This window comes from Rhinoraja longicauda, chromosome 4 (genome assembly GCF_053455715.1).
Source record: "Rhinoraja longicauda isolate Sanriku21f chromosome 4, sRhiLon1.1, whole genome shotgun sequence".
Classification (NCBI taxonomy): Eukaryota; Metazoa; Chordata; class Chondrichthyes; order Rajiformes; family Arhynchobatidae; genus Rhinoraja; species Rhinoraja longicauda.
The window spans coordinates 75,999,564-76,025,109 of NC_135956.1; the positions used below are offsets into that span (position 1 = coordinate 75,999,564).

Consider the following 25,546-nt stretch of genomic DNA (forward strand, 5'->3'; position numbering starts at 1 on the left):
ATTTTAATATTTACTTCTTGGTTAAGTAAATGGTGCCACAAAAAATATTAAATGCTCAAAGATTTCCAAATCAAAAGAATAGTTAAGTATTTTAAATTAGATTGCATCACAATATATACCAAATATACACAAGAGAATTAAGACTAAATGAAAGTAATGTGGGATGAGAACATGGTTAATGTTACACAAGATTTCACTTTATTCATTCTGCCCCTTATATTTTTTATATATTACTTTAACAAAAATCAATATTAATGTGAGATGCTAAGTCAAGTTAGAATTGTATGGCAAGAAAGCAGCATTCACAATGACATAGTATTGTAAATAAGTTGCAAAGTTATTACTTTTTAAATATACCTCCACAATTCTGTGAATCTGGAATTTGTGGAGAAATATTGGGATTTTCCAAAATATACATTCTTCTAAATAACCATCAGCAACTACACAACTTTCCTGTGGCTTTCAAACTGTACAACTCCTCCCCCTTCTGTCGTGGGGTAGATTGACTCCCCACCCCTCCTCAATCTTTGCACATCTCCAATCCTTTCCACCCGTCATTTTATATTGCATGTTTCATGTATTTTGTGTTTTATGACTGTTGGGAGATCAATTTCCCTCCTAGGATAAATAAAGTTCTATCATATCGTATCGTAATGCAACATATACACAAACTTGCAAGTTCCTCAGTCGTGGACATTTCTCTTACTCTTCGCTCTCCATATAGGAGCACATTGTTGATCTCTCCACTTAAAGGAATTCACTGTAATATTCTGCACCAGATCCAATTTCAAAGGACAGGAATGATTGCAGGAATCTTTCAAAGATATTAGTTAAATAAATTGACAGTGCATAATAATATATATATTTTTTAATTTTCAAATTTTCCGCTGGGCGGCGTGGACCCGGAGTGCCCAAGGGCCTGTTTCTGCGCTGTATCTCTAAATCAAAAAAATCTAAAAACATGCCATTAGCTTTCTTCACTGCCTGTTGTACCTGCATACTTTCTTTCATTGACTGATGTACTAGGACACCCGGGTCTCTTGTACTTCCCCTTTTCCTAACCTGACACCATTCAGAAAATAATCTGCCTTCCCGTTCTTGCCACCAAAGTGGATAACCTCACATTTACCCACATTTTAGAGTAACAACATGGATAGGCTCCCAGGACCTGATGGGATCTGGCCCAGGTTAAGAGAGATCATTGCGGGAGTCTTAACAATGATCGTCGTTTCGTCTCTAGCTACATACGAGATCCTGGAGGACTGGAGAGTGGCCAATGTTGTTCCTTTCTTTAAGAAAGGAAGTAGAGAGAATCCAGGTACCTATAGGCCAGTGAGCCTCACGTTAGTGGTAGGGAAACTATTGGAGAGAATTCATTGACATAGAATTTACTCCTATTTCGAAGGGAATAGGCTAATTAGGAATATCCAGCAAGGCTTTGTATGTCGCAGGTCGTGTCTTACGAACCTGATTTTTTGAGGAGGTGACGAAAGAGACTGATGAAGGTAGGGCTGTGAATGTTGTATGCATGGATTTTAGTAAGGCTTTTGATAGGTCCCCCACGGTAGACTGATTCAGAAGATTAAGATGTATGGGATTCATGATGATTTGGTCGAGCAAGGAAAATGTATTATTGAATGCATAGAATTGTGAAGTGGGTGCAGTCAATTCCCTACTATTAATGGTCAATTTTTAACATGCAGTTCAAAAATCAAATCGGTTACAACCACTTATCAACCTTAAATATGAACTCTGAATTAAGATGACCAGAAATTTGGTGAAATAACATATTAAAAAAAAGTATATCCACATAATTAGACATTTTACAATTATCTAAATTTCAGGCTAACATTAATCATTTTGATGACTGAAATAATACTCACTGACAATGTGTCCCGTGGTTTGGAATGCTAGCTCTACGATACTCTCATCTTGATCTGAGGCTGCTAGGTGAAACACAGAGAAAATATTCTTCCAGCCAGAACGAATATTACCAGCCTGGGAATTAACCATCTGTGCAATGCAGCGAACCACCATATCTCTGATTGTTGGAGATCTTAACAAAAAACCATAATTTGTAAAAATGTAATTGAAAACACTGAAAAACTGTAACCGCAAAATCAGCAGTCATTACTATCACTGTGCATTTGTTAAAGACATTATTAAAAGTGATAAAGATGATGGGAAGAATAAAACATTACCCAGCTAAATTGGACAAAATAATTTGCACATCCTTACAGCTATATTTTTGTTTTTAAAAAGTAATCAGAAATAACTAGAATGCCATAACAGAACTCTTGACATCAGACAGAATGCCATTTTAAGTTGATAGGAACTTACCTGTTCTTTTTCATTATGTGCTCAAAAGGTCTTAAGAAATCTTTTTGAAATCTGAAATTAGCAAGCTCGCCTTTCTCCAAGAATTTCATTGACAACTGCCTCAGAGAGTCTACAGCAAAAATGGCAACATCTTCATTGGGATTGCAACCAACCTGTATGAAATGAAAGTAGTTAACTTCTTTCAGCACCATGAAAGAACACTTATAAATTTGAATTTATTGATATTTCATTTCATTCATTGAACTTCACACTTTTAAATGAAGAAATGCAAAATATGCACAATGACTAATTCAGTTTAAATTTCCTATGTCCTATAACACAGATCTAAAAAAATTAAATCGACAATTAGAAGAAGATAATTAATTAGACCTGTACTGGGAGAACTGCTTTTCTAGAAACTATATGTGGACGTATATGAACCCGCCACACATATTAAGAAACGTGTGGCAAAAATAAAGTCGAATTTGGCAAAAAAATTACAAGTCTATCACAAGTGAGATGAACGGTAAAGTACAGTGACAAAAAACAGGAAATCAGACAGATTGATTAAGTATAATCAAACATGAAGAATGTCATGAGATAGGGAAATAAGATGGGAGGGGTGATTTGTGTTGAAGGCAAAAATCACATATTAAAACAAGACAGGAAAAGAACTGCATAACCATAAAGTAGGTGTTAATAAAAAACAAAACAAAATAATATAAATGGTAGGGGGCGGATGCATTGAGAGGAAGGATAACATTTTAACCAAAGATGAAAAACAGGTGGGATAAAGTTGAATAAGAATTGGTATGGGATGAACAACTTTCTGAACAAATAACATATATTTAGATAACCATAGCCGTACCTAATGTGTAATCGACTACAATAGAAATATGAATGAATTGTCAACATTATCAAAGTTATATAACCACAAATTATTTTTCTATTTACACAAGTAAATCGGTGTGCTTAACGAAGCTCAAATGCACTGCAGATTTCTTACAAAAGAATTACCTTATTAAAATGGTCTCCTATGACCTCCCATATTCTGGACCATTGTAGCCTGATTCGACCCATATTGTAATATGATATTTCAACTATCTTCTGAAGGCTGAACATTCGTGGGTGTGTTGGTGAGGCTAACTCATCCATGGACACAGCACAAAGCCAGCGCACAAAATCAACTGAAAATATTAAGTAAATAAAACATTTTTAATGTGCTATGTAAAATGAATGAAAACAATGAGAAATATTCAATTAAGACATACCAATAGCATTTCCATCCAGCCTTGTTGATCCTGTAAAGATCCTGGAATGTAAAAGGGACAAGTTTTCCATCTTGAGGATTGTACAGTAAGACAAATAAGTCTTTCAAAATGATACCAAATGGCTATCAAAGAGTGGGAAAGATCGGGGTGGACACATTTGCAGGCAAATAGTTGAAAGATTCAAGAACCTTTTGGTAGTAATAGTAAAATACTTCATTCATTCTTTATAATAGTGGGAAAATAATAGTGTGAGGGGCAAAGAGGAAAAGTACAAATTAGAAAGCTTTCTAGAGCAGTGAGGTTATATCTTCAGTTACACACTAAAAGTATAATATTACAAACTAAGTCTTCAATACTCGGCTTCTGAAATATTATTCTATTGAACCTACTATGTTTACAATAGACAATAGACAATAGATGCAGGAGGAGGCCATTCGGCCCTTCGAGCCAGCACCGCCATTCAATGTGATCATGGCTGATCATTCTCAATCAGTACCTCGTTCCTGCCTTCTCCCCATACCCCCTGACTCCGCTTTCCTTAAGAGCTCTATCTAGCTCTCTCTTGAATGCATTCAGAGAATTGGCCTCCACTGCCTTCTGAGGCAGAGAATTCCAGATTCACAACTCTCTGACTGAAAAAGTTTTTCCTCATCTCAGTTCTAAATGGCCTACCCCTTATTCTACTATGCAAACAGAAAATGACACCAGTGTGTTTTCATCTCTATGACAGAGCAATTCTGGATCCAGTTCTGGGAGCAGGTGGAACATGTCTCAGTGGCAAGACATGGTCCACCTGCGTTCTCCTACTTCTCCCTATAAACTTTGACACCCTTATTATTCAAGGACCTATCAATCTCTATTTTTTTTAAAATACCCAATGACTTGGCCTGATAACAGAGGGGTTAATCTGTGCAAAATTCATCTTTGTTTGTGTAAAGCTTTTGTATTAACTAATATGTTTCCAATGAATCGAATTAATATTTAAAAAATATTCTGTCAATAGTTGCTCGGCTTGCCTCTTCTCCCCTTGCCGTCTCTACCTTCACGAGTTTAGAATAATTGAGAGCAGACCTCACCAAAACAATTCTTAAAGAGCTTGACAGTCTAGAAGCAGGAAGGATTTTGCCTGGCTGATCAGGATGCAGTGTTTCTTAATGAGGAGCAGATTGCTTAGGACTGAGACAAGGACAATTTTCTTCATTCTGATGTGATGAAATATTGGAGCATGTGAAGACTAAATCAGCATGTTTCTTCAAAATTGTGAACAAAGGATTTCTGTACACCTCGCAGGATGAAGTTCTACCTTTCTTTGAGAATCTTCTTAAAAAATACTCCATCTGCCAATGGTCCATCTTATCCAATCCTACGAAGCTTGATGCCGTTGATATTTCTGAGAGGTGTATTGAGACATTTTCCTGCTCTAAAAAGCTTATGTAAATACAATTTGGTGCTCTTACTTGCCTCACTAACATTTAAGGGCTTTATATATTTTGCAAAGGCGATGGATTAAATATCAGATTTTAGGTGACAAAAATATTTGAAGTTGAGTCTGCAAAGTGTACCAAATGAACCACAGGGCAAACTCTCAAGGCAAAACCAATCTTACCTGTCAACTGCCACAACAACACTCTGAGAGCTGGTCTCACCAATGGATTCCTGGATGCTAGCGATTTGCTTTCGGTCCACTGTCCCACCAGACAATGTACCTGAGTAGCAAAGAAAGAAACAGCTATGTGTAAAGTTTTCACTGTTATTTTTGCAAAATAAACTTGATTCAGATTGCAGAGAATCAGAAACATAAAACATGATTACACAGATAATCAAGATAATAATAACAATGAAAATAGATTTTGCCAGCCCTCGAATACAACTACCAGGAATGAAACTCATCAATGTTGAATGGAAATCTTTAGAAAACAATGTACAATGCTGTAAATTGTGAACTAAATTGCCTGGTTAGCAGGTATCTTTCCTTAATTCAAAGAATGACATAAAGCTTATTTTGAACAATTACTTTAAACACATTTCCAGCCTCAACAACTCCTGTTTAAAAAAAAACCAACTTACCCAATCCAAGACCCAAATATTCATCAGCAGTTTGATCCCTGGATCCAGAAACTGATCCCTCTCTACCTCGAATGGTCCCAGAAATGTAACGTGTTTTTACTCCCGTACCTATCAACTGAGCCAGTTCCAACTGACTAATACATTTTAAGATCTGTAAACATGTATAGATCAAAGAGAACACAAAACAAAAACAAAATGAATTAAATGATTTAAAATTATTGAAAGAGTTTACCAAAATTATATAGCACTTCAAAGTCAAAGATCTGCAGCATGACCTGGCAGAGATCTATTTACTAAACGCCTCCACTAATGAATGCTTCAGAATGATTAAAAATATATAATGCCAGTTATACAATTAAAACTGCAACTCAAGAACATAAATCCAGCTAAAATATGAAAATATGATACTATTTGATGGTTGTAAAACAAATATCTGAACAATAAACAATCCAAGCTATACATTAGGTAAGATTTGTCCATGAATTATGTTTAATTATCCATCCGATGAACAAGCAGCAGGATCTTTGTCTCTGAAAATCATGAGTCTGGAATTTAATCAGCAGCAAAACAACACTCGCACTGAAAGCAGATAACAGCAGGTGTATAAAAAGAAAATTAAATGAGATTGCAGAACTGTTTTTTTGTTGTTGCTGTTTTACCATGTGAATTCAGGTTGATCAGATATCCGATACCTAGAAGCGAGTACCAGTGTGAAGAACAGGTAACAGCATCTCCATGATAGTTTATGAGTTACATGAGGAAGAATTATCTCCTCCTTCAACCATCAAAAAAACCTGTAAACCTTCCCACCCAATAATCCAATGTCCTGCCCTTCACCACGTCTTTCTTAATGTCCTCACCTGCACCTTAATGTAATCAACCAAACTACAGCATGGTTAGATTTCAAACATAGAATAGTACAGCACAGGAACAGGCCCTTAAGGCCACTAAAAACATTATCCATGGTTTATTTAACAAGGCCAAGATAATTCAATAATTAAATGATGAAAAATTAACAAATGTAACAACATTTTACTCGAATAGTAGTATTATTATTAATAGTAGTTGTACTCTGGTTCTCCAAGAGCAATAATGTTCATAAGAATGATGATAATGAATAATAAAATTGAAAAGATGTTGTACCTCATGCCAGGAGGTCCCAAGATAGTTGCCATCTGTGTAAGCCACTGTGATGAGAGTTTTGATAGTGTCAATGTTTTTCTGCTTCATTTCAGTGATACCAGAACTTGCTGTTAATAAAGTAAATCTCGCAAGGGCCTGCACATAAGCGTCTCTTTCAAGCTGTTAATAAAATCATTGCAATCAAAATATTGATTTTAATCTAAAATACAAAAAATACTAAGCCATCATTACATGTCAATATTTAAAGTTAAGAACTTAACATGAGAAACAGGAGGGATGGTGTCAGTTGGCCCCTTATGCCTGATCCACCATTCAATAAGATTGCAGCTGACCTTTTACCTCAGTGCAACTTTCTTACCCTAACCCTTAATATCAATGTTATTTTTGTCCTCAAATAACATTTTCTTTATCCTATCAGATGAGCATCATCTGTCGCAATTAGATTGGACCTTGGTGAATCCACACCTGGAGTGTAATGTACAGTTTTGGTCCACTTTACTAAAAAGGGATCTATTTACCCCCAAGGGAGTACAGAATAATTCATTGAAGGATTGCAGGTTTGTTCTTCGACAAGAGATTAAATAGACAGACTGTATTTTCGAGAGTTTGGAAATACGAACGGAGATCTCTTTGAAATTTACAAAACTCTTACAGGGCTTGATAGACTAGATGGAGGATAGATGTTTCTCTGGCAGAGGAGTCTAGAACCAAGTGTTGCAGGCTCAGAACAATGGGTGGGCCATTTGGGATGCGATGAGGAGAAATTTTATCAAGCAGAAGATAGTGATATTTTTAGATTTCTCCATCATTGAGGGCTCTGGATGCTCAGTCGTTGAGTTCAAATAAAACAAAGGTCAATAATTTTCTGTATATTAGAGAATAAAACATATAAGCAAGTGCAAGAAAAGAGCATTGACGTAGATCATCTGTTCACCGTGATGAATTGAGCAGCTGGCTGGCATACTCAAACTCTTCATTCTTATGTTCTAATATAACGATTTAACAATTTCATAAAGCATACATTACAAAATTAAAAATCTTTTTAAAAGGGTTTTAAACATCACTGGCAAAGCTTGTATCATTTACCACCCTCAGCTACCTCCTAAACAAGAGGCATACGAGCCATTTCAGAGTGCAAATAAGTGCATTGCAATGCTGTGCGCTACCAGATCATGTTCAGAGGGCAGATTTTCCTTCTTAAATGAGATGTGAATCTGGAGGTTTTTTTACAAAGGGACACTTTAATTAGTAGCTTCATATTACAGTTTTATTTAATTACAATTTCCAAGCTCTGAAGGTAGGATTTGAACTTGCCTATGGATTATTAGTTGAGGCAAACCACTACAGCTTAACCACTATGTTATGATTTATACATAATATCTATCAAAATTTCTTAAAAACACAGCTCTTTCATACAAAGTAGCTTTTATTACCTGAATATTGAAGATACAAGCAGTCCGGATGGCACAGCGTATGCCCTCCAGGCAAAGAAAGGCAACCTCTGGATCATCACAATCTTGTAAACCCACACTGAAAGCTGCCAAAAATGGTGTCCAAGCCAACTACAAAAGAAAATTAATTCTTTTAAAAAGCTTTAACAAAAGAACAGCATTCTCTAGGCAGCGAGTAAATGTATAATGTCTAGCATTGAGCACTTAGAACTATCAAGGCACTCATTTTGTATTATGACTAATAGCAATAATCTAAAGTTCTGAATACAAATCAGAAAATGTTGGAGTCACTCACTAATCCAGATAGCAAAGATAGAGAGAAAAAGAGTCGACATTTCAAATTGAAGATAGATACAAAAAGCTGGAGGAACTCAGCGGGACAGGCAGCATCTCTGGAGAGAAGGAATGGGTGACGTTTCGGGTCTGCAGTTCCTTCTTAAGATATTTCAAATTGATGGCTTTATTTAATTACTTCATGAATAATGAATACAATAGAAGACCAGAAAAGGGAAAAGTGAAGACAGATTCTACCTTTCCAAAGAGGGGAGAGTCGTGGTTTTTAATTTGAAATATGAATGCATTGAGAAATTCAGTAGAAAATATCAAATCTTGACCTTGCTTTAGATAACTTTTTGTTATTGAGCATAAAAAACAGATTCACAGCCAAATGAATAACATAAGCTTCTTCTTCAAGTCACATGTCTCTGATGTTTTTCATTGTGTTCTACGGCTCAGAATTCTAACTTGATCTATTGACAGGCTAGATTGTTTTTCTGCAATGCTCTGTGGATTGAATGAACAAGGCTGAAAGAAAGACTTAACCGTTGATTTGCATATAATACTAGTTGAGCTGCTACTATGTACATGCTAAATCAAAGATAAATCATCATATTCCATTTGAAATTCTGACGGTTCATTCCATTTGTTTTAGGAATGTGGAATAAAGAGTAATATACTGTCCAACTACAGGAAGGATGTCATTAAGTTGGAAAGGGTGCAGAAGAAATTTACAAGAATGTTGCCTGGGCTTGCGAGCTTGAGTTGTTGGATAGGCATTCAGTAAATATAGGCATTCAGTTGTTGGATAGGCATTCATCTTTGATCAAACCCTCTCCTTCGACAAACACATCAAACACATCACCAAGACAGCCTTCTTCCACCTCAAAAACATCGCCCGTCTCCATCCATCCCTCTCCTCCACAGCTGTAGAAACCCTCATCCACGCCTTCATCGCCTCCCGTCTGGACTACTGCAACAGCCTCCTCTATGGCTCACCCTCAAAAATCATCAGTAAACTTCAATACATTCAAAACTCCGCTGCCCGTCTACTCACCCACTCCCCAATCCGTGACCATATCACCCCTGTCCTTTACAAGCTCCACTGGCTCCCCATCCCCCAGAGAACCAGGAAAAAATCCTCCTCATGACCTACAAAGCCCTCCATAACCTGGCCCCATCCTACCTGACTGACCTCCTCCACAGATACACTCCCACCTCCACCCTCCGCTCTGCTGCTGCCAACCTCCTGTCCCCCCCACATCCGGACCAAACTCAGATCCTGGGGGGACAGGGCTTTCTCCATCGCTGCTCCCACCCTCTGGAACTCACTACCCCAAACCGTCAGAGACTCCTCCTCACTCACCACATTCAAAACAACACTGAAGTCTCACCTGTTCAGCACTGCCTTCAACCACTGACCATCACCTCACCTTCTGTCTCCTTTTTCTGTTCGTTTACTTATTTATCTATTTATTTTCTTCTCTATGTTCTAGTAATCCCTGTAAAGCGTCTGAGTGTTTGAAAAGCGCTATATAAATGTAATGCATTATTATTATTATTATTATTAAAGGTCGGGAGAGCAGCAGCAGCAGCAGCAAGGACGACCGTTGGCTGAAAGTAAGTAAGTGTGAATTGCAGGTAAAAGTCTGTTTAAAAAAAGAGCGCCAAAGGGACACTAGCAGGCATTCAGTAAAGGCCGGGAGAGCAGCAACAGCAAGGACGACCATTGGCTGAAAGTAAATAAGTGTGAATTGCAGGTAAAAGTCCGTTTAAAAAAGAGCGCCAAAGGGACGCTAGCAAGCATTCAGTGAAGCGCATACCTCCCAGCTAGTCAGAGGAAGGCAGGATAGGAATGAGTACGGGGATTGGATGATCAATTAAATTAGAAGCTTGGTAAATTGGCCAATTAGTCAATTTAGTGACTGATATAAACAATGTTTGCACAAGGGGTGCGGCCCTGTCGAGGGAAGTGCCCTGTGAGAAAAGTGCGAGTCTTTGGCTGCAAGTCTTTGGCGAGGAGGATACATTTGTTTTTGAACCTGATTTGTTTTTTGACACTAAAGTAATGGCAGACAAGTTGGTGCAGTGTTTCCTGCAGGATGTGGGAAGGTAGGGGCACCGCTAGAGCTTCTGGGAGCTACACCTGCAAGAACTGCGTCCAGGTGCAGCTCCTGAATGGACGTGTGGTGGAGTTGGAAAAGCAGCTGGATGACCTCAGAGCCATCTGGGAATGGGAGTGTTTCCTGGCCAGGTCCTACTGTGAGGCTGTCACGCCAAGGGTCCAGGTCGAGCGAAGGTGGGAGACCGTTTCAAAGGGGAGTAAACATGGACTCCAGGAGACCCCGGTGGCTGTGACTATTGCAAACAGGTACACCCTCTTGGGAGTTATTGGGGCAGCCGAGTGGCGGACAGTCCGAGTGGCGGACAGGTTTGTGGCTCTAATCCAGGCAAGGAGACTCGACCGGGGAGACCGAAGTCGGGAAGAGCCATAGTAGTGGGTGACTCCATTGCCCCAAGGTACAGACAATAGATTCTGTGGCAGCAGGTGGGACTTGAGGATGGTCTGTTGCCTCCCTGGTGCCAGGGTTCAAGACATCACAGACCGGCTTCAGAACAGCGAGGGAAGGTGATCAACCAGAAGTAGTTGTGCACGTGGGCACGATCGACGTCGGGAGGAAGAGGAAGGAGGTGCTGCAACGCGAGTTTAGAGAGTTAGGAAGAAGACTGAGAAGTAGGACGTCGAGGATGGTTATCTCTGGACTGCTTCCTGTACCTCGTGCTAGTGAGGGCAGGAACAGAGAGATCGGGGCAGGAACAGAGAGAATGTATGGCTGTGGGGCTGGTGCAGGGAGCAGGGATTTAGATTTCTTGACCACTGGGATCTCTTCTGGGGTAGGGGTGACCTGTACAAAAGGGACGGGTTACACCTTAACAGCAGGGGGACCAACATTCTGGCAGGCAGGTTCGCTGGTGTTACACGTGTGGGTTTAAACTAAGTAGTGGGGAGGAGGGGTTGACAAATTGGGAATATGAAGATGGAGTTAAAGGGGAAGCGAATACAGGAGAAATTGCAAAGGACTCTCGAATAAATGGGAAGGAAAGTTCTAGATGGGATAAGAGAGTAAGGTCAGGGTCAATGGTCAGATGTGAGAGGGGAGTTGAATACCGAAGTTAAAGTGTTGTATTTAAATGCGCGAAGTATAAAAAATAAAGTGGATGAGCTTGAGGCTCAGTTAGGCATTGGCAAGTATGATGTTGTGGGAATTACAGAGCCATGGCTACAAGAGGACCAGGGCTGGGAACTGAATATTCAGGGGTATACGACCTATCGAAAAGACAGACAGGTGGGCAGAGGGGGTGGGGTCGCTCTGTTGGTAAGGAATGATATTCACTCCCTTGCAAGGGGTGACATAGAATCAGGAGATGTAGAATCAGTATGGATAGAAATGAGGAATTGTAAGGGTAAAAAGACCCTAATGGGAGTTATCTACAGGCCCTCAAACAGTAGCCTCGACATAGGGTGCAGGTTGAATCAAGAGCTAAAATTGGCATGTCGCAAATGTAATGCTACAGTAGTTATGGGAGATTTCAACATGCAGGTGGACTGGGAAAATCAGGTTGGTACTGGATCCCAGGAAAGGGAGTTTGTGGAGTGCCTCCGAGATGGATTCTTAGAACAGCTTGTACTGGAGCCTACCAGGGAGAAGGCAATTCTGGATTTAGTGTTGTGTAATGAACCTGATCTGATAAGGGAACTCAAGGTAAAAGAGCCATTAGGGGCAGGGAGAAGGGAAAATCGGAAGTGTCAGTATTACAGTAATAGCAAAGGGGATTACAGAGGCATGAGGCAGGAGCTGGCCAGATTTGACTGGAAGGAGGCCCTAGCAGGGAAGACGGTGGAACAGCAATGGCAGGTATTCCTGGGAATAATGCAGAAGTTGCAGGATCAATTCATCCCAAAGAGGAGGAAAGATTCTAAGGGGAGTAAGAGGCACCCGTGGCTGACAAGGGAAGTCAAGGACAGCATAAAATTGAGAGAAGAAGTATAACATAGCAAAGAAGAGCGGGAAGCCAGAGGATTGGGACTCTTTTAAAGAGCAACAGAAGATAACTAAAAAGGCAATACGAGAAGAAAAGATGAGGTATGAGGGTAAGCTAGCCAATAATATAAAGGAGGATAGTAAAAGCTTTTTTAGGTATATGAAGAGGAAAAAAATAGTTAAGGCAAATGTGGGTCCCTTGAAGACAGAAGCAGGGGAATTTATTATGGGGAACAAGGAAATGGCAGACGAGTTGAACCGGTACTTTGGATCTGTCTTCACTAAGGAAGATACAAACAATCTCCCAGATGTTCTAGTGGCCAGAGATCCTAGGGTGATGGAGGAACTGAAGGAAATTCACATTAAGCAGGAAATGGTGTTGGGTAGACTGATGGGACTGAAGGCTGATAAATCCCCAGGGCCTGATGGTCTGCATCCCAAGGTACTTAAGGAGGTGGCTCTAGAAATTGTGGACGTATTGGTGATCATTTTCCAATGTTCTATAGATTCAGGATCAGTTCCTGTGGATTGGAGGGTAGCTAATGTTATCCCACTTTTAAAAAAAGGAGGGAGAGAGAAAACAGGAAATTATAGACCAGTTAGTCTGACATCAGTGGTGGGGAAGATGCTGGAGTCAATTATAAAAGACAAAATTGTGGAGCATTTGGATAGCAGTAACAGGATCGTTCCGAGTCAGCATGGATTTACGAAGGGGAAATCATGCTTGACTAATCTTCTGGAATTTTTTGAGGATGTAACTAGGAAAATGGACAGGGGAGAGCCGGTGGATGTAGTGTACCTTGACTTTCAGAAAGCCTTCGACAAGGTCCCACATAGGAGATTAGTGGGAAAAATTAGAGCACATGGTATTGGACATGGATAGAAAATTGGTTGCCAGACAGAAAGCAAAGAGTGAGGATAAATGGGTCCCTTTCAGAATGGCAGGCAGTGACTAGTGGGGTACCGCAAGGCTCGGTGCTGGGACCGCAGCTATTTACATTATACATTAATGACTTGGATGAAGGGATTAAAAGTAACATTAGCAAATTTGCAGATGACACAAAGCTGGGTTGCAGTGTGAATGCTATGAGGTTGCAGGGTGACTTGGACAGGTTGTGTGAATGGGCAGATGCATGGCAGATGCAGTTAAATGTGGATAAGTGTGAGGTTATCCACTTTGTTGATAAGAATAGGAAGGCAGATTATTATCTGAATGGTGTCACGTTTGGAAAAGGGGACGTACAACGAGATCTGGATGTCCGAGTGCATCAGTCACTGAAAGGAAGCATGCAGGTACAGGAGGCAGTGAAGAAAGCCAATGGAATGTTGACCTTCATAGCAAGAGGAGTTGAGTATAGGAGCAAAGAGGTCCTTCTGCAGTTGTACAGGGCCCTAGTGAGACCGCACCTGGAGTACTGTGTGCAGTTTTGGTCTCCAAATCTGAGGAGGATATTCTTGCTATTGAGGGCGTGCAGCGTATGTTTACTAGGTTAATCCCCGGAATGGCGGGACTGTCATAGGTTGAAAGACTGGAGCGACTAGGATTGTATACACTGGAATTTAGAAGGATGAGAGGGGATCTTATTGAAACATATAAGATTAATAAGGGGTTGGACACGTTAGAGGCAGGAAACATGTTCCCAATGTTGGGGGAAGTCCAGAACCAGGGACCACAGTTTAAGAAGAAGGGGTAGGCCATTTAGAATGGAGATGAGGAAAAACTTTTTCAGTCAGAGAGTTGTAAATCTGTGGAATTCTCTGCCTCAGAAGGCAGTGGAGGCCAATTCTCTGAATGCATTCAAGAGAGAGCTAGATAGAGCTCTTAAAGATAGCGGAGTCAGCGGGTATGGTGAAGGCAGGAACGGGGTACTGATTGAGAATGATCAGCCATGATCACAATGAATGGTGGTGCGAGCTTCAAGGGCCGAATGGCCTACTCCTGCACCTATTGTCTATTGTCTAGGCAGGAATCTATCTCTTTGGAGATAGCAGACTGAGAGATGACCATATTGAGACATACCAGATCATGAGGGGCATGGATAAAATGAACACTTGCAGTCTCTTTCTCAGGGCAGAGCATTCTAAAACTAGAGGGCATAGGCTTCAGATGAAAGGGTGAGATTTAAGAGGGATCTCAAGGTCAACTTTTTCACTCAGAGGGTACGCTATATCCGGAATGGGCTGCCAGTGAAAGCAATTAAAGCGGATACAATTTAGACTTTCAAGAGATATTTGAACAGATATGAACTGGAAGGGTTTAGAGGGCTATGTGCCAAAATATAAGCAAGTGGGACTAGCCCAGTATGCCAACTTGGTCAGCATGGACAAGGTCAGCCTGTTTCTGTGCTGTACAGCTTTATAACTATTATTCAAAATAATTTGTAATGCCATTTTAATAATGGCTAACACAGGAAAGAAAGAGTACAAATACTTATTTTTGAACCATGTCATTTATCTCAAAATATACTAAAAAGCCTCAATTTGTAATTAATTGCACATTTTAATATTTTATTCAAATAACAAATTTACCAACAATTCAGCTTTTACACAATATTGACAAGGAAGCAAGTGACTAAGTGCCCAATGTCATTTAAATTTATTTCCAGCTTACAAGCAGAAACTAAATCAGGAGGATCTGGTACTGAAAGTCATACAGTGTTGGTCTGAGGAAACAGATGAGATTCTTCATGAATGTTTTAAGTCAGTGGATTGGTTCTTAATCAAGGACTCTGCAGCCAACCAAATGAGTATGCCACTGCCGTCACAGATTTCATGTGTGTGTAGAGCAATGTATACCATAGAAGACTGTACGAATGTTCTCCAACCGGAAACCATGGATGAACTATAAGGTTCATTCCTGGGTGAAGTCAAACGATCTGAGCAGTGCAAGAAATCTATTTACAACCTTAGCAAAGCCATCAAGGACGCCTAGAAGGAATTCCAGACCATGCTTGAGTCCCAGGATAACCACAGAGATGCATGTCAATTGTTGGAAGGCTTGCATGCCATAACGGGATAGAAAGTAAAGTCGGGCAGTATCGTTGGCAATAATTCATCCCTCCAAGAAAAGATGAATGTATTTTACACTTGCTTTGAGCAGAAGATCAATGGACTGACATCACCCACCGTGACAGCATCAGGTGCACTCGTACCTAGGGTCACCACCACAAATATCAGATCGGCTTTCCACAGAGGGAACCCAGATGGAGTCCCTGCAGTTTGCCACTCATTTTTGTACTCTAATCTAGCATGGACCAGCAGACAGGAGTATTTGTGGGCATCTTTCATTCTCCAGATACCATTCTGCTTTAAGACCACCCATCATCCCAGTGCCAAAGAAAAGCAAGGTGGCATGCCTTATTGATTACCAGTGGCTCTGTCAGACTTCTATTTATAGGCTATAGCTCCACCTTCAACATTATAATCCCAACTAAACTCATCTCCAAACCTCTGGACCTAGGACAGCAGTCCTTCTACAACTGGATCCTCGATTCCCTGACCTGGCATCAATTGTGCTGAAGTGGAGATGGTCAAGAACTTCAAGTTCCTAGGTGCAAATATCACCAAAATGTTTTGTCCTCGACCAACCACATTGAAGCTATGGCCAAGAAAACACATGAATGCTTCTACTTCCCCAGAAGACTAATAAAGTTTGGCATGTCTCCAAAGACTTATCAACCTCGACAGATGCACACTAGAAAGCATCCGATGCATCACAACTTGGAATGGTAACACCTCTGCCCAAGACCTCAAGAAACTGCAGAGTTGTGGATGCAGCCAGTCCATCATACAAACCAGCCCAGCCCCATCACCTCCTCCTACACTTCATGCTGCCTCGGAAAAATCAGCCAACATAAACAAGGATCATTTTCACCAGTCATTCCCACTCTCTACATGTTTACAGTCAAGCATGTATAGTCTTTCGACTGACTGCAGAGCACACAACAAAAAAGCTTTTCACTCCACCTCAGTACACGTGACAATAATAAACTAAACTTAACTAAACATATCAGAGATATTCCCTTTTTCTTACTCAATCTTCCCTCTACCTTCTTTGCTACAAATATTTTACGTCTTGCTCAAGTCTGATGAAGTGTCCTGGACACTTTCCAATTAACTTTGACCTGCTGAGTATTTTCAGCGTTTTCTTATTTTTGTTTCCAATTTCCAGCACCTCCAATTTTTATTTTCACACTTCTCTGAAATTATATATACCATAGGGTGAAATCAAATGGGTTAATGTAGTAAGGGGAATAGCAGACAAGATCAGATTATGCTTTTTTGCTGTTACTATGTGTTGCTAATAGCAAAGCCAAACTATGCTGGTCAGGGGATTTAAATAGTAAAAGAAAAATTAAACCAAAATGATGACAGGTAGAAATGACCAGTTCTGACACTGAAAAAGTAAGTGTGGAGAACAGAGAGAAGTAAAGGGTAGAGCATTGACCTAGAAATTAAAAAAATCACGGTGGAAGTGAAACAACTCATTTTAACCATGAGTTTATGATAGCTCACAAAATACATTTGTCAGAAAGTAATAACTTACTTTAAACATTGGCCTAACATGATCCAAATGTGTAGCACTAGTAAAAGGTGCCTGTACATGGCTTACAGCCTCCATGAGGGCCTTAGCAGTTTTAGCCATTTGTTCCATCTCCAGATTATATAAAAGTCTGCGCTGCTTTTCACTGGCTACGTCTGCAAACATTGAAAGGAAACATTAAAGAAACATGTCCATGGCTGTAATTTTTGCAAAATTACTAAGTTTTCTATTAGAACCATTTGAATAATACTCCTAAGAATAAAAAGAAAGCTTTTAACTCTGCTGTTGCAAATCTTAAAATAGAAATCTGAAGCAGTTTGCAACAGCTGCCTGAACCACAAAAGCTACTGAATGTTATTGGCTATCATTGTTATGTGTATCTTGTATCTTGCTCCGTGTATCTGTATTTTAATTTAAAGATAAAATTGCACTCAACATTCAACCACCTGGGAACTATTTCAAATCCACCTTGCAATTTCAGCTCTCCTGTTGGAGGGATGCTATTAGCAACCACTATTGAAAATGAATAGATCAAGCAGCAGTGAATTAACGACCTTTAATCAGAACATTAACTGCATCTTTCTCCATACATTAATAACCTCTTAAAAAAACCCAACAGGATTATGGTGGCGTAAAATAGTTCTGGCTGCAGTACTTAAAATTTCATGTTTGCTATGAAGAATCCAGTGACATACTCTTTGTAGACTTAATACTATGTACATTTCACTGCATATGCGTGCCAATTAAAGATCATCATCAAGAAGACAACCACACTCCCTTAACATGGGCAATTCCAACAAAATCTCACTTAATATATCGGGTGTCATTTTTAAACAGATAAACAATTGCTTCCAATTTTTAACAGTAAACATAGCTTTGAATATCAGATATGGTATCCAGGTTGCTTAGTCATGAGGCAGGAGGTTCCATGTTTATTTCCCCCATCTCCATGTTTTAAATGAGGTAGCTCAATAAAACTATACCTCTTTAACAGTATAAACACTTCCAATCATCTTTTCATTTATAATCACAGTTTAAAGACCAGGGATTTCCAATGTGTGAAATTACAACAGTGGATTCTCATGCAAATATAATGCAAGTTCACCGACATAGAACCTCCCATTATAACTTTCCCATCCTGTCCCTGCTGAAATTAGATTGATTGATTAGTAGGACTAGATGTTACAATCCCTAAGATTTGCACTACAAATTGACTGGTGTTGTTCTTAGTAAGGATTAGTGCTGAGGCACAAAGGACAGTGCAAAGGCAACAAGGAAGTAAATCCTTTTTTGTTATAACGATTCACTTTCTGATTCTCTTTCAAAAACAGGAATTGACAATCATTGCATTTAGAATATACATAACAGATGCAGAAACTCCTGTGCGATCTAGATTGGGGCTGTCTGATATTCAGAAGAAAAAAAACTAATTTATGTTTATTTTTCCAACTCTGTGCACAAAGTTGTATCTGTAAGAGAAAATAAGTTATGGAAAACAACAAAGTAAATTATACAATCTTTTCATGGAAAATTAGAAAATGATGAATTATTTCAGCAACAAGACTTTTTAGAAAATTTATTCTGATTTATTTGTGATAATGGGTTTGAAATCTCAAGAGCCTTGTTCTCTTTTGAGCCCAGTAATTGAATAGCATTTTTGTTGAAATAGAAATATTTAAAAATGTAAATATTTTAGGATTAAAATATCGTGTTTATTCAGGGTCAAAAGATTCAAATATTAACTTGCAATTTATTTGCAATCAATTTGCAAGTGAACATTAGCTGCTACATTGAAGATTAGTCTGAGGCACCTAGGTTCACAAACTAGCACTTTTTTCATTCATATTTCAAAGTTTTTAAACATTCAGTATGCAAGGCTCCAGTATACATGGTAATCTTTTGAACAATTAACTACTTGCACGCGTAGTCATTTTGTACACTTTCCTTGAGGTGCGATTTTGTTTTGTCCTGCACCACATTTAATCAAGCCAGGAGGCAGTAACATCTTAAGCTGTTGTCAAAAATAATGCACACGCTATCAATTCACTCAGCAATGCATCTCAAATTTGCTTGACAGCTACTTAAGATATTTGAGGTCGCGTGAAGCACACTGGGTCCATTATTGAGAGTTAAAGAATTAAAACCACTCGACGCTAGAAGCCGAGTCAACCTTTGGATAGTACAGGCCACTGAGCCATTTTCTGGTATGCACAATTCCTCAAAATGGCAGAGCTCTTGTTTGTTTGGATCTCTGAGACGTACAATGATAGAGACTCCATCTATTATAATATTCATAACCAAGAGACAGTTTTATGTTTCCAAACTAGCCTGATAACGGAAACCAGGCAAGTCTGAGATTTTAGTAAGCAAAATACATCATCTGACTCAGCAAATAAAGATCTACCTTCGGGAAACACATATAGTGTTAATTCATCTAAAGCGAATATAAAGCTGGTTTAAATCCTAAAGCACAATATTGAACAGTAGCAGAGGTAAATATATCAAATGAAAAATTAATCTGACGATTAGTTAGGAGAAGAATGCTACATGGATTATAGCAGACAAGACATGTTTATATGTAACATGAAAGTTAGGAAAATATTTAGCATAATAAGCGAAAAACCGGATCATCTTGGAAATAAACTTTCCAGTGAAAGCCACATCCATAACAGCTGTATATATAACAGGGAAATTCATAATTTAACTTACTCTGTTTGGAGGATTTGATTGTTAGCTCCTTCGTCTCTTTCATTGAAATTTTCTTTCCTGCTATTTCATCATAGATAGCTGACAGATATTCTTCAGGTAGATCTTTGCTGTCATTAATTCCTCTATTCATCTTAATATATTGGTCTTTTGTCATTTTATTCTTTACCTTTTTCAAAACAATGAACAGAAAATAAATAAAATTATGTCTAAGCACTGCTTATCCCATGAGATGAAATTTCTGAATAAGGTGCCTCAGTTGCTTGAAGTGTAGTCACCACTCTTGATTGATCAATTGTGTGGTGTTGAGCCAAGAAACATAGCTTGAGTTCTACCTAATTGTTGTATCAACTATTTTCTTAAATCAAACAGACAAATGCATGCAACATCAGGAGAAATGTTCAGGAATAGGTTGAGTAGGAAAGAAATGCAGATGCTGGTTTAAATCGATGATAGACACAAAATGCTGGAGTAACTCAGTGGGAAGGCAGCATCTCAGGAGAGAAGGAATGGGTGATGTTTCGGGTTGAGACCTTCCTTCAGACTGATGTCCTCCAGAGATGCTGCCCATCCCGCTGAGTTACTCCAGCATTTTGTGTCTATTCAGGAATAGGTTATTTAGTCCCCAACCCTACTCCGCCACTCAAAACTAATAAAACTGATCTGATTTTGGTCTTGTCTCCACTTTTCTGCTGTTCCCAGTAACCTTCAGCTTCCTGCAATCAAAATTCAATTTATTTCTGATTTGAAAATACTGGATGAGTCAACTGCTACAGCTTTTTGGGATATATAATTAATTCGTCCTCCTCTCCTTATTTCAAGAAAGTTAGATTTAGCTCTTAGGGCTAAGGGACTCAAGGGATATGGGGAAAAAGCCGGAATGGGGTACTGATTTTGGATGATCAGCCATGATCATATTGAATGGCGGTGCTGGCTCGAAGGGCCAAATGGCCAATTCCTACACCTATTTTCTATGTTTCTAAAGCTTTGACCCTGATTCCAGGTTTCACCCAGAATAGGGAAGAATGAGATCAGCACTCTACCTTCTAAATTCCTGCCTGGTCCACCTTTTCAGAGAGGATAACTGCTTCATCCCAGGAAATCAATTATTTTCTAGAACTGAGCAAGGCCAGCAGTTATTGACAATCATTCATTCCCCTGCAAAAAGTTGAGGTGCCTCTTTCTTGAATAACTACAGTCCTTCTGGTTGAGGTACTGCTATAATGGTATCGGGTAGAACATCCCAGGAGTTAAATCCATCCACCATGAAGGAGTGGCACCACATTTCCAAATCGCGATGATGTATGAGTTGGAGGGAAACCTGCAAGTGTTATTGTTCCCTCACACCTGCTGCCTTTGACTTTCATGTCACAGACATTGCTTGGATGTCAAAGGCTTCGGAAGTGCAGGTCCAGTAGCCTGGGAAAGTAAGTGTGCAACCATTGTGTGCCAGTAAAGGTGTGAGTGTTTTGAATGGTTAATTATGCACTGGATGGTGTCAAACTTCTTGTTAGCACTGTATCCATCCAGCCAAGGACATGAATAACATTCTGTCCTGCTCCTGAGATGTCAGGACATGCATGAGTTAGTCACCATGGATTTGTCAAATAAGATTTCTCTTTTATAAATTTATACTTGTATTATGTTCTTCAAAATGTTCTGCCAGTACTTGGTAAATAATGGAGCAGCATTTTCCCCCATGGCAGTTGCCAAACTAACCAGTCTGTAGCTCCTTGTTTTCCCTCATTCTCTTTTCTTGAAAAGGGGCTTACATTTGCAATTTTACAATCCATTGGGACCTTTCCAGACCAAGGGAATTTCGAAATATTCAACCAATGCAATCCATCTCTGCTTCTTTAATTCTTTTCAAGCCCCAGAATGGCCATGAGGCACAGGTGACGTGTCAGCTTTTAGTCCCTCTAGTTCACCTGGTATTCTTTATCTATTTTAGTTCCTCACTCTTATCCCTTATTTTTGCTGTTATCGGAATGCTCTCAGTATCTTCCATCATGAGGCAGATACAGAATATTTCTTCAAAGTTTCTTCCATTTCCTTACTTCCTTTTTTCAGTTCCTCAGCTCTATGCAATAATACCAAAATATTATTGTTTGCTAATCCATTTGATTAATTCTTAATGTATCTTTAAATCCTTGCAAGTATACTCACAGAACTCATTTTCTCCTTTGTTTTGGGTAAGTCATCCTTTGCCAGTTACTAATTTTTTTATTAATTGCCTGGCCTAACAACAATATGTGTAACCTTGTAATCCTCGTCTTCCAATTTAATAACATCCTTAACTTCCGTGAGATAGACATAGTCGGATCGTCCTTCTCCTTTGAGTCTTTATTTATCAATGGAATACATCTTTATTAAGAATTCTGAATTACCTCCATTAATATTTACCTTTGTTTATCCGCTATCTTAACTGTCAATCTATTTCCCCAGTCTACTTTAACCAACTCTGCCGTCATATCTTTGCCATTGCTTTTTACTTAAGTTTAGAATATATTTCTGCGTGTGCATACATGTACATGTTGCATCATAATACCGTATATCTTGTGAGCAAGAGTGATTTGGCTAAGACACCTAAATAACTGTAAATTAATGTGGAATCATTTTGGTGTATTAATCTGTGTTGTTGGAAGAGCAGCATAATAAATGAAAGGAAAGTAACTGAAAATAGCATCACAATAGTGCCAAATATTCTCTATAATGCATTATTTATGGTTTCATGCTCAACTGCAAAGAATTCAATATGATATACTTCAATTAAATTGTCACAACATTCATTTCTTAACATCCAAGTAATAACCACTGATCCTCAACAAGAGTGCTACCACTTGACATGTAATGTCTTTAACTTTCAGTATCCCTAAATGGTCACTATTGAACAGACACCCATTTGCTTCCATTTAAAAAAAATATTAATTACAATTTTAGATAAATATAGCAGGTTCTCTATTTTGTATAGTTTTAATTTATGAATCTCAAATCTAGTAATGGAGGAGATTCACTCCTCATTATTTTTTATTTAATTTTTTCTTCAAGTACTTCACAATAAATTGTATCAAACACCTCTGGTAACAAATAGAAACAAGGAACTACAGCTGCTGGTTTGCACAAAAAGGCCACAAAGTGCATGGAACGACTCAGCGGGTCAGGCACCATCTCAGGAGAACATGGATAGGTGCTGTTTTGGATCGGGACCCTTCCTCAGACACAGGGTCTGAAGAAGGGTCCTGACTCAAAACATCACCTATCTATGTTCTCCAGTGATGCTGCTTTGTGTACAGGCCACCTAACAGCAGTAGTGAGGTTGGGGATGGCATCAAGCAGGAAATTAGAAATGCATGCATTAAAGGTGCAGCAGTTATAATGGGTGACTTCAATCTACATATAGATTGGATGAACCAAACTGGCAGGGGTGCTGAGGACAAGGATTTCTAGGAATGTTTGAGAGATGGTTTTCTAAACCAACATGTCGAGGAACCAACGAGAGAACAGGCCATTCTAGACTGGGTATTGAGAAATGAGGAAGGGTTAGTTAGCAGTCTTGTTGTGCGAGGCCCCTTGGGCAAGAGTGATCATAATATTGTAGAGTTCTTCATTAGGATGGAGAGTGACAAAGTCGATTCAGAAACAAGTGTTCTGAACTTAAAGAAAGGTAACTTTGAGGGTATGAAGCGTGAATTGTCCAAGATAGACTGGCGATTGATGCTGAAAGGGTTGACGGTGGACATGCAATGGAAGGCATTTAAAGGTCGCATGGATGAACTACAACAAGTGTTCATCCCAGTTTGGCAAAAGAACAAACCAGGAAAGGTAGTGCATCCGTGGCTAACAAGGGAAATCAAGGATAGTATTAAAACAAAAGATGAAGCATACAGATTAGCCAGAAAAAGTAGCATACCAGAGGACTGGGAGAAATTCAGAGTCCAGCAGAGGAGGACAAAGGGCTTAATTAGGAAAGGGAAAATAGACTATGAGGGGAAAACTGGCAAGGAACATAAAAACAGACTGCAAAAGCTTTTATAGATATGTCAAGAGAAAAAGATTAGTTAAGGCAAATGTAGGTCCCTTGCAGTCGGAAACATGTGAATTGATCATAGGGAACAAGGAGATGGCAGACCAATTGAACAAATACTTTGGTTCTGTCTTCACTAAGGAAGACATAAACCGTCTGCCGGAAATAGCGGGGGACCGGTGGTCTAATGAGATGGAGGAACTGAGGGAAATCCAGGTTAGTCGGGAAGTGGTGTTAGGTAAATTAAATGGATTAAAGGCAGATAAATCCCCAGGGCCAGATAGGCTGCATCCCAGAGTGCTTAAGGAAGTAGCCTCAGAAATAGTGGATGCATTAGTGATAATTTTTCAAAACTCTTTAGATTCTGGAGTAGTTCCTGAGGACTGGAGGGTAGCTAATGTAACCCCACTTTTTAAAAAGGGAGGGAGAGAGAAAACGGGGAATTATAGACCAGTTAGCCTAACATCGGTAGTGGGGAAAATGCTAGAGTCAGTTATTAAAGATGTGATAGCATCACATTTGGAAAGTGGTGAAATCATCGGACAAAGTCAGCATGGATTTACCAAAGGCAAATCATGTCTGACGAATCTTATAGAATTTTTCGAGGATGTAACTAGTAGAGTGGATAAGGGAGAACCAGTCGATGTGTTATATCTGGACTTTCAGAAGGCCTTCGACAAGGTCCCACATAGGAGATTGGTGTACAAACTTAAAGCACACGGTATTGAGGATTCAGTTTTGAGGTGGATAGAAAATTGGTTGGCGGACAGGAAGCAAAGAGTAGGAATAAACGGGTCCTTTTCGGAATGGCAGGCAGTGACTAGTGGGGTACCGCAAGGCTCAGTGCTGGGACCCCAGTTATTTACAGTGTATATTAATGATTTGGACGAGGGAATTGAATGCAACATCTCTAAGTTTGCGGATGACACGAAGCTGGGTGGCAGTGTTAGCTGCGAGGAGGATGCTAGGAGGCTGCAGAGTGACTTGGATAGATTAGGCGAGTGGGCAAATGCATAGCAGATGCAATATAATGTAGATAAATGTGAGGTTATCCACTTTGGCGGCAAGAACAGGAAAGCAGAGTATTACCTGAATGGTGACCGATTGGAAGAAGGGGAGATGCAACGTGACCTGGGTGTCATGGTGCACCAGTCATTGAAAGCAAGCATGCAGGTGCAGCAGGCAGTGAAGAAAGCGAATGGTATGTTGGCATTCATAGCAAGAGGATTTGAGTTTAGGAGCAGGGAGGTTCTGCTGCAGTTGTACAGGGCCTTGGTGAGACCGCACCTGGAGTATTGTGTACAGTTTTGGTCTCCTAACCTGAGGAAAGACGTTCTTGCCTTAGAGGGAGTACAGAGAAGGTTCACCAGATTGATCCCTGGGATGGTGGGGAAAGACTGGATAGACTGGGCTTGTACTCGCTGGAATTTAGAAGACTGAGGGGGGATCTTATAGAAACATATAAAATTCTTAAGGGGTTGGAGAGGCTGATGCGGGAAGATTGTTCCCGATGTTGGGGGAGTCCAGAACCAGGGGTCACAGCTTAAGGATAAGGGGGAAGTCTTTTAGGACCGAGATGAGAAAACATTTCTTCACACAGAGAGTGGTGAGTCTGTGGAATTCTCTGCCATAGAAGGTAGTTGAGGCCAGTTCATTGGCTATATTTAAGAGGGAGTTAGATGTGGCCCTTTTTGCTAAAGGGA

The 25,546-nt window shown here is 39.6% G+C and overlaps 1 protein-coding gene across 2 annotated transcripts in view; it reads right to left on the reverse strand.

The window, feature by feature from the left end:
* Positions 1-25,546, reverse strand: part of arfgef1 (ADP-ribosylation factor guanine nucleotide-exchange factor 1 (brefeldin A-inhibited)) — a 148,432-nt gene that overhangs the window by 28,820 nt on the left and 94,066 nt on the right. For both annotated transcript variants that reach the window (XM_078398115.1, XM_078398114.1), the window contains 10 exons: positions 19,823-19,988; positions 17,117-17,268; positions 8,234-8,362; positions 6,801-6,959; positions 5,658-5,808; positions 5,197-5,296; positions 3,591-3,631; positions 3,337-3,506; positions 2,341-2,492; positions 1,884-2,056 (listed from right to left, as the gene is read on the reverse strand). In XM_078398115.1, the coding sequence (XP_078254241.1) occupies positions 1,884-2,056; positions 2,341-2,492; positions 3,337-3,506; positions 3,591-3,631; positions 5,197-5,296; positions 5,658-5,808; positions 6,801-6,959; positions 8,234-8,362; positions 17,117-17,268; positions 19,823-19,988 (1,393 nt within the window). The remainder of the gene's footprint in view (positions 1-1,883; positions 2,057-2,340; positions 2,493-3,336; positions 3,507-3,590; positions 3,632-5,196; positions 5,297-5,657; positions 5,809-6,800; positions 6,960-8,233; positions 8,363-17,116; positions 17,269-19,822; positions 19,989-25,546) is intronic.